The following is an 8,905-nucleotide window of genomic DNA, read 5'->3' as shown; positions in this document are numbered from 1 at the left end:
CCAGTTTGCAAATTAATTCCAATTTAACAGTTTCTCGTTGGAGTCTGCTTTTGAATTTTTTTTGTTGGAGTATTGTGACTTTGAGGTCTGTAACCGAGTGACCAGGGAGGTTGAAGTGATCTCCAACTGGTTTTTGAATGTTATAATTCTTTACAACTGATTTGTGTCCATTTATTCTTTTGTGTAGAGACTGTCCAGTTTGGCCAATGTACATGGCAAAGGGGCATTGCTGGCACATGATGGTATACATCATATTGGTAGATGTGCAGGTGAATGAGCCTCTGATAGTGTGGCTGATGTGATTAGGTCCTATGATAGTGTCCCTTGAATAGATATGTGGACAGAGTTGGCAACGGGCTTTGTTGCAAGGATAGGTTCTTGGGTTAGTGTTTTTGTTCTGTGGTGTGTGGTTGCTGGTGAGTATTTTCTTCAGGTTGGGGGGCTGTCTGTAAGCGAGGATTGGTCTGACTCCCAAGATCTGTGAGAATAAAGGATCATCCTTCAGGATAGGTTGTAGATCCTTGATGATGTGCTGGAGAGGTTTTATTTGGGGGCTGAGGTGACGGCTAGTGGCGTTCTGTTACTTTCTTTGTTTGGCCAGTCCTGTAGTAGGTGACTTCTGGGTACTCTTCTGGCTCTGTCAATCTGTTTCTTCACTTCAGCAGGTGGGTATTGTAGTTGTAAGAATGCTTGATAGAGATCTTGTAGGAGTTTTTCTCTGTCTGAGGGGTTAGAGCAAATGTGGTTGTATCTTAGAGCTTGGTTGTAGACAATGGATCATGTGGTGTGGTCTGGATGAAAGCTGGAGGCATGTAGGTAAGTATAGCCATCAGTAGGTTTCCGGTATAGGGTGGTGTTTATGTGACCATCGCTTATTAGCACTGTAGTGTCCAGGAAGTGGATCTCTTGTGTGGACTGGTCCAGGCTGAGGTTGATGGTGGGATGGAAATTGTTGAAATCATGGTGTAATTCCTCAAGGGCTTCTTTTCCATGGGTCCAGATGATGAAGATGTCATCAATGTAGCACAAGTAGAGTAGTTAGGGGACGAGACCACACCACATGATCCATTGTCTACAGCCAAGCTCTAAGATACAGCCGCATATGCTCCAAACCCTCAGACAGAGAGCAGACTGCAATGAGAAACTGCAGAACTGGAATTAATTTGCAAACTGGACACCACTGAATTAGGCTTCAATAAAGACTGGGAGTGGATGGGTCATTACACAAAGTAAAAACTATTTCCCCATGCTAATTTTCCCCCTACTGTTATTCACACATTCTTGTCAACTGTTGGAAATGGGCCATCCTGATTATCACTACAAAAGTTATTTTTTTCTCCTGCTAATAATAGCCCACCTTAATTGATTACTCTTGTTATAGTTTGTCAAGGTTCCTTCCCCACTCTGAACTTTAGGGTACAGATGTGGGGGACCTGCATGAAAAGCTCTAAGCTCAATTAACAGCTTAAATCTGGTCTGGCTGCCACCACTCCCAAGCACTAATTCCCTTCCCTGGGTAGCCTTGAGAGACTCTTCACCAATTCCCTGGTGAACACAGATCCAAACCCCTTGGATCTTAAAACAAGGAGAAATTAACCACCCCCCCTCCTTTCTCCCACCAACTTCTGGTGGATCCAGATCCAACCCCCTTGGATCAAAAAACAAAGAAAAATTAATCAGGTATATAAAAAGGCTTTTAATTAAAGAAAAGAAAGGCAAAAGAAAACCCTCTGGGAGAGATTAGCATACCAGCTACTCTCACAGACAACAGATTCCAAACTCAGAGGATGCTCCCCTGGGCAAAAACTTACACAAAAAATTTGACTATTCCTCTAATTGCACAAGACAGGCTACAAAGAAATAAACATAAACTGATTTATTTCCTTCACTAATTCTCACTACTTAATAAGAGGCTGAATTCTGTAGCTTTCCCACTCCAGTCCAAAGTGAAAACTCAACAGACAAGGGGAACTTCCCTCCTTCCCTTTGAACCATCTTGTCCTCCCATTGGTTCATCTGGTCAGGTGTCAGCTAGGCTAGGTGAACTTCTTAACCCTTTACAGGTAAAAGAGGCATTAACCCTTAACTATCTGTTTATGACATAGTTGGTATGGCAATACTCATTTTTTTCATGTTCTCTGTGTAGATATATCTTCCTACTGTATTTTCCACTGTATGCATCCGATTAGGTGGGGTTTAGCCCATGAAAGCTTATGCTCAAATAAATTTGTTAGTCTCTAAGGTGCCACAAGTACTTCTCGTTCTTTTTGCTGATACAAACTAACACAGCTAGCACTCTGAAAACTGTGTGTCATGTTTTCTAATGCTTCAATCATTCTTGTGGCTGTTCTCTGAAAGCTCTCCAATTTATTCACATCCCTCTTAGATTGTGGGAACCAGAACTGGACACAGTATTCCATCAGCAGTCATTCCAATGCGAAATAGAGAGGTAAAATAACCTCTCTGCTCCTACCCTAGATTCCTGGTTATAGATCCAAGGATTGCATTATCCCTCTTGACCACAGCATTACACTGGGAGCTCATGTTCAGTTAATTATCCACCCTGAGCCCCAAATCTTTTTCAAAGCCCCATGCTTCCCAGGATAGAGTCCCCCATCCTCTAAGTATAGCCTACATTCTTTGTTCCTAGATGTATACATTTACATGTAGACATATTGAAAAACACATATTTTTGTTTACCAAGTGATCCAGATTGCTCTGTATCACTGACCTGTCCTCTTCATGATTTACCTCTCCCGTAATGTTTATGTCATCTCCAAACTTTATCTGTAAAGCTCCATCAGCAGATCTCAAAGCCCTTTTCTAAAGGAGATCCATATAATTATCCCCATGTTACAGACGGAGAAACTGATGCTCAGGCCTTGTCTACACTATGCAGCTAAAATGACACCACTGCGATCGATGCAGCGGCATCAATTTAGCGGGTCTGGTGAAGACGTGATAAGTCAACGGGAGAGCGCTCTCCCATCAACTTAATTAATCAACCTCAATAAGAGGTGGAAGCTATGTCAATAGGTGAGCATCTCCCATCGACAGAGCACAGTGTAGACATCGCGTTAAATTAACATAAATTACATCAACTTAAGTTACGTAGCTAAACTAGCATAATTTAGATTGACTTCTAGCATTAGTGTGTACTGGGCCTCAGTCTTGCGAAAAATGACTCACCCAAGATTGTGGTAGGATTGAGATGCTAAGAATTATGTCCTTGTTTTGTTAATTGTATTATGTTAATCCTTCATTTTATGAATTACAGCTCTTAATTTGGAGGAATACATGAACATGGAAAACCAAACCATGGTGACAGAATTCATTTTCCTGGGACTTTCCAGTGACCCGCAGCTCCAGATTTTCCTCTTCCTGGTGTTTTTGGTTATTTATGTTATAACGCTGTTGGGGAACATGATGATCATCCTGGTGATAAGCACTGATCCTCAACTCCACACCCCTATGTACTTCTTTCTGTTCCATTTATCCTTTGTTGACATCTGCTATTCCTCCGTCACCGTCCCTAAGATGCTGCAGAATGTCCTAGCAGAGAGAAAGACAATATCTGCCAATGGCTGCTTTGCACAAAACTTCTTTTTTCTTTTCTCAGGTGGCACTGGAGTTTTCATTCTCTCAGTGATGGCTTATGATCGATACACTGCCATATGTAACCCACTGCATTACGTGGGAACCATGAGTAAGCAAGTCTGTTGTCACTTGCTCAGTGGCTCTTGCATATCTGGGTTCTTGTACGCACTGGCCAACACTCTGTCTGTATTAAGCTTACACTTCTGTGGTCCCAATGAAATCAACCATTACAGCTGTGAGCCCCCTTCACTCTTGGTCTTGTCCTGTTCTGAGACACTGACCCCTAAAGTGGTGCTTCTTGCATCTATTATAATTTTTGGATCAAGCTCCTTCCTTCTCACGCTGGTCTCCTACATTCACATCATCTCCGCCATCCTGAGGATACGCACTACAGAGGGCAGGCATAAAGCCTTCTCCACCTGCAGCTCCCACCTAGTTGTGGTTATTTTATACTATGGCACAGGTTGTTTCCGGTACATGAAGCCTACTTCTGAAGCATCTGTTTTTGATAGAATAATTTCCATTCAGTACAGCATCTTAACCCCCATGTTAAACCCCATCATCTACAGCCTGAAAAACAAAGATGTTAAAACTGCTCTGTGGAAGTTATTTGTTAAATTCAAGTTTCCTAAGTGTAGAAAAAAAGACACATTGAACTAGTGATATATGTCTGAAAAATCCAAGGTTGTGTAATGGACTAAGTATTTGTATTTACAAATTGTGTCCAGAAATCTTTTAGGCTGAAACTTTCAAAGTTACCAAAGGGATTTGGGAATCCAGTTCCTATAGGTGAATTTGCAAAACTCAGAGATAATTTTTCAGAAAATCAAACATTCTGCACTTTATTCTATGCTTCCTCTTCCTGGAATACGTATGGACTAACTCTACTAAAGTCAGTGAGATTGATTATCCTCTTTCTTGCCCCAGTGTAAACCCAGAGTAACTCCTACAGCTGGTCAAAAGTTTTTAACTCAAACTTTTTTTTTATCAAATATTAACTTTATAGATTTTTTTCATAAGAAGTTATATAATAGTGCATTTTAATGGAAAAAAATGAAACAACATTGTTAAAAAGTTGTTTTGTTTTAACCCTGCCAAAAGAAAATGTTTTGTTTGGGTTTTGAAAACAGAATAAGATGTAGGTTTACTTTTTGGTTTTCAATATTTTGTTATTGATTTTCCAATTTCCCTCTCCCTTTTTTACTCTCATTTCTACTGGGAGAATAAAAAAGGGAGAGAAAGTGTGGGTGAAGTAAGGTTTTTTTTTCCTATTTTTTGTACATTTTTTCTTTCACTTTTCTAGTTTTTTCACTCTTACTAGGAAGAAAAAGTGAAATCTGAAAACAGAAATATACATTTTTGTTTGGTTTTGAAAACAGAATCAAACAATGAAAATTACAATTTGAAGTAAAAATATTCATTTTTTGGGGCAGTCCAAAATATTATTTTTTTCACCTTTTTTTAACAAAATTGTTCTAGATATTTACGGGAAATAAAATAGGATTGTTCAACCAGCTCTAATAACTCCATTTGAATCAAAGGAGTTTTACTTGTGGAAAATCAGTGTAAATGCAAGGAGAGTTAGCACCTTATGGCTGGTCTACCCTAAAGTTGTAAGTCAACCTAAGTTATGCTACATCAGTTACATGTTACTGAAGTTCACGTAACTTAGGTTGACTTACGGCAATGTCTACACTCTCCCGCTAACTTACCTTCCACCTCTCAGGGAGGTGAAGTACTGACATTGACAGGACAGCGCTCTGTCATTGACTTAGCTTGTCTTCACCAGACCCGCTAAATCGACACCACTGCATTGATTGCAGCAGTGCCAATTTAGCTGTAAATATAGACAAGCCCTTAGTGCCAGAACAGATGTTAATGATGACATTTATGGACTCCACACACCCTGGGAGCAGTGTGCCCAGAATGGATGCACAGAAAAGGAAGCCTGGAGAGAGATTTACTTTGTCTTAAGCAATGATCTTGTTATAGCCTTATGCTGGAGATGGCTCAGCATTTAACTGCCTATACTCTCATCCTCTCTGCTGCAATTATTGGTGTCATTTTCAGTGCTGGTAGGCATCCCCAAGTCAGCTCTGATCTAGCTACCACACTAAAAATGCCAGTGCTGCTATGGTGGTATAGGATTCACTATGGGGCTAGTAACGTGAGTACGTACTCAGAAGCGTTGGCTGGCTTGTGCAGCCTGTGCTGAAAAGGGCACCATGTGCATTCACTGGACATTTTGGTATGCAAGATGGATTATGGGGTTATGGCTACCCCACTGCAGACTACACCCTGAACATCTCACACCAGCTATTAGCTTCAAAACACTGTCATATAGGGAGGCCAAGCAGACAGTTTCACATCAGACAATGAGGTTTTCAGAGCTGCCCAAGGGATAAGAACATAACATAAGAACATTAGAACGGCTATACAGGCAAAGACCAAAGGTCCATCTAGTCCAGTATCCTGTCTTCCAACAGTAGCCAATGCCAGGTGCCCCAGAGGGAATGAACAGAACAGGTAAACATCAAGTGATCCATCCCCTGTCGCCCATTCCCCGCTTCTGGCAAACAGAGTCGAGAGACACCATCCCTGCTTATAGCCATTGATGGACCTATCCAAATCCCATCAAAGTAGGATTTAGAAGCCCAGATCCCATGATGGGAGATGAGTGTCCAAATCCACAAGGAACTTTGAAAATCCCACTTTGCAATCTAAAAGGATTTGACACATCAGTAAGTAAAATTGTGTCTTAAAATAAATTTGGTGTGAAAGAAGATCTAGCACTTATACAGCACTGTTCATCAGTGCATCTCAAAGCATTTCACGGCTCTTAATGTATTTATCCCCACAATACCCCTGTGAGGTAGGGAAGGGTTACTATCCCCTTTGTACTGATGGAGAACTGAGGCACAGCGAGGCAGTCAGGAACGAAGGCCTGAAATGGGGCCTGGAAGTAGCTAGCTAACTGCACCTGAAACCCCTAATCAGACAGATTGCCTCTAATCTGGACAGATCTGGATTGATCAGGACGTGTGAGTGATAGAGGACAGACTCAGGGATGGATAGATGGATTGTAAGCACCAGGCTTTAGTTTTATTAAAATTTAACATTGGGAAGAGTTTGCCCAATTCTATGTGTAGATTCCTGACAGGACATTGTACTGCTTCTCCAGAGAGATGATGAAACAGAGAGAGAGAGAGAGAGAGAGAGAGAGAATCTATCTATTTATCTGCAACCACCCTATCTATCTATCTATCTATCTATCTATCTATCTATCTATCTATCTATCTATCTATCTATCTATCTATCTCATTCTCTCTGAGACGGCTTATACCTGATATGTGGCTATATGCCACCTCGTATATTACATAAAGATCATGAGCAGACCTTCCTGTATTCAGATGGTCATTGGTGCTTAGTCCTTTGGGCTTCTGAATGCACTGGTGAATGTCCTCTCCTTGAATTGCTTAGACTTCTGTGGGCCAAACAGACTCAGTCTTATCAGTTGTGAGATCCCTCCCTGGCCATATCTGTCTCACACAGATACCTTTCTCAAAGAGCTAGTGATCCTCATCTCTAGTGTTATCATAAGAATGGGCTCATTTCTGATCATCCTAGTCTGTTATGTCTACATCATCTCAGAATAAAGGCAGCAGAGGGTAGATGCAAATCCTTCTTCACGTATGGATCACATCTCACTATGGCTACATCATTCTTTTTATCTGCCTTATATAAGTGCTTGAGGATGGCCTCAGTCTCTGATGCATCTAGATGAGAACATACAAACACAAAAATGGACATACCCAGGTCAGACCAATGGTCCATCTAACCTAGTACCGTGTATTCTCTCAGTGACCAATACCAGGAGCTTCAGAACAAAAGGAATGAACAGAACAGAGCAATTGTCAAGTGATCCATCCACTGTTGTCAAATCCCAGCATCTGGCAAACAGAGTCTGAGGGATACCCAGAAGTAGTATATGGGCCCTACCGTCAATCAAACCCTAACCCAACCCCCTTGACCGCTTAGGCCCCGCCCCATTGACCCCTCCCTCCTGTCACCGGAAATCCCACCCCATGGGGGTACTACTTCCGGGGTCAATGTGCCACCTGACCGCAAGTAAGGTGTGTCATGTGACCCCTCTAAGAACTCCGCCCACCACCCTCTACCAATCAGGAGGGGTTTCGTGCTGACAGGACCGCCCTGAGAGGAGATGTTGACCAATCAGGGTGACTTCTGGGTTGGTGTGACCCCTCCGGAAGTGAGTCGTGTGATCCCACTAAGAACTCCTCCCAAGGCCCTCCGCCAATCAGAGTGCAACACCATTACCCCATAAGTCCCAGCGCCAGACAGAGGAGGCGGCCATCTCTTACCAAAGACACGTGTTTTTGAAAGCGCGGAAAGGCTGCTGAGAGGAAACATGGACTCTCACCACCCCCGTGAGAACTTCATACTTTGTTTTAGCCCTGAGGGTCTTTGACCATCCGCGGAGAAAGCGTTACATCAGCGACAGTTCCGAGGAGGAGGAGGGAGCGACCGAGGGGAGCCCTTTGGCCCAGCCATTGCTGGATATGCCGGAACCCGACCCCGAAACCCTCGTGAGACACCCTGATGAGCATGGCGGTCTCTCTTTGTCCACCCCCTCAGAGGTGGAAACCTGAAGGCCCAAGCACACGTGAGGGGGAACAGAACAAACAGGGTCTGCACTGAATTGCACAGCATTTATCATAATCTTCAAAAAGCTTTTCCCTAAGGTAGTGTTTAAGGATAGCATAAACAGCAACGCGTACAATAGTCTGCATGACTTTTTTACACTCACGACGTGGCACTGGCTCAGTTAGTTCTATGCCAAGCCACCTCCTAAACTTCTCATAGCCATCATCCTCAGAGTTACCAACCCCTCCTCAACCATCGCTTCTTAAGCACTCATTTACCTGAGTGCCGTCTTTTCCGTTCGCCTTTTCCGCCGGTGACTCCCCCGAGCCGCAATCGGGGTGTCTCACGAGGGTTTCGGGGTCAGGTTCCGACGTATCCAGCAATGGCTGGGCCAAAGGGCTCCCCTCGGTCGCTCCCTCCTCCTCATCGGACCTGTCGCTGATGTAACGCTTTCTCCGCGGATGGTCAAAGACCCTCGGGGCTAAAACGAAGTCCGAAGTTCTCATGGGGGTGGTGAAGGAGTCCATGTTTCCTCTCAGCAGCCTTTCCGCGCTTTTGAAAACACGTGTCCTTGGTAAGAGATGTCCGCCTCCTCTGTCTGGCGCTGGGACTTATGGGGTAATGGTGCTGCACTCTGATTGGC

At 43.3% G+C, this 8,905-nt stretch overlaps 1 protein-coding gene across 1 annotated transcript; it reads left to right on the top strand.

Moving 5' to 3' along the window:
* Nucleotides 1-3,297: 3,297 nt before the first annotated feature.
* LOC117885421 (olfactory receptor 1052-like) lies at nucleotides 3,298-4,257 on the top strand. The gene has a single exon (XM_034786728.1). The coding sequence runs from the start codon at nucleotides 3,298-3,300 to the stop codon at nucleotides 4,255-4,257; it is 960 nt and encodes a 319-aa protein (XP_034642619.1).
* Nucleotides 4,258-8,905: the final 4,648 nt, after the last annotated feature.

Source organism: Trachemys scripta, chromosome 12, assembly GCF_013100865.1.
Source record: "Trachemys scripta elegans isolate TJP31775 chromosome 12, CAS_Tse_1.0, whole genome shotgun sequence".
Lineage (NCBI taxonomy): Eukaryota > Metazoa > Chordata > Testudines > Emydidae > Trachemys > Trachemys scripta.
Note: the sequence above shows the minus strand (reverse complement) of the source record. Positions and strands in the feature narration are given on the sequence as shown.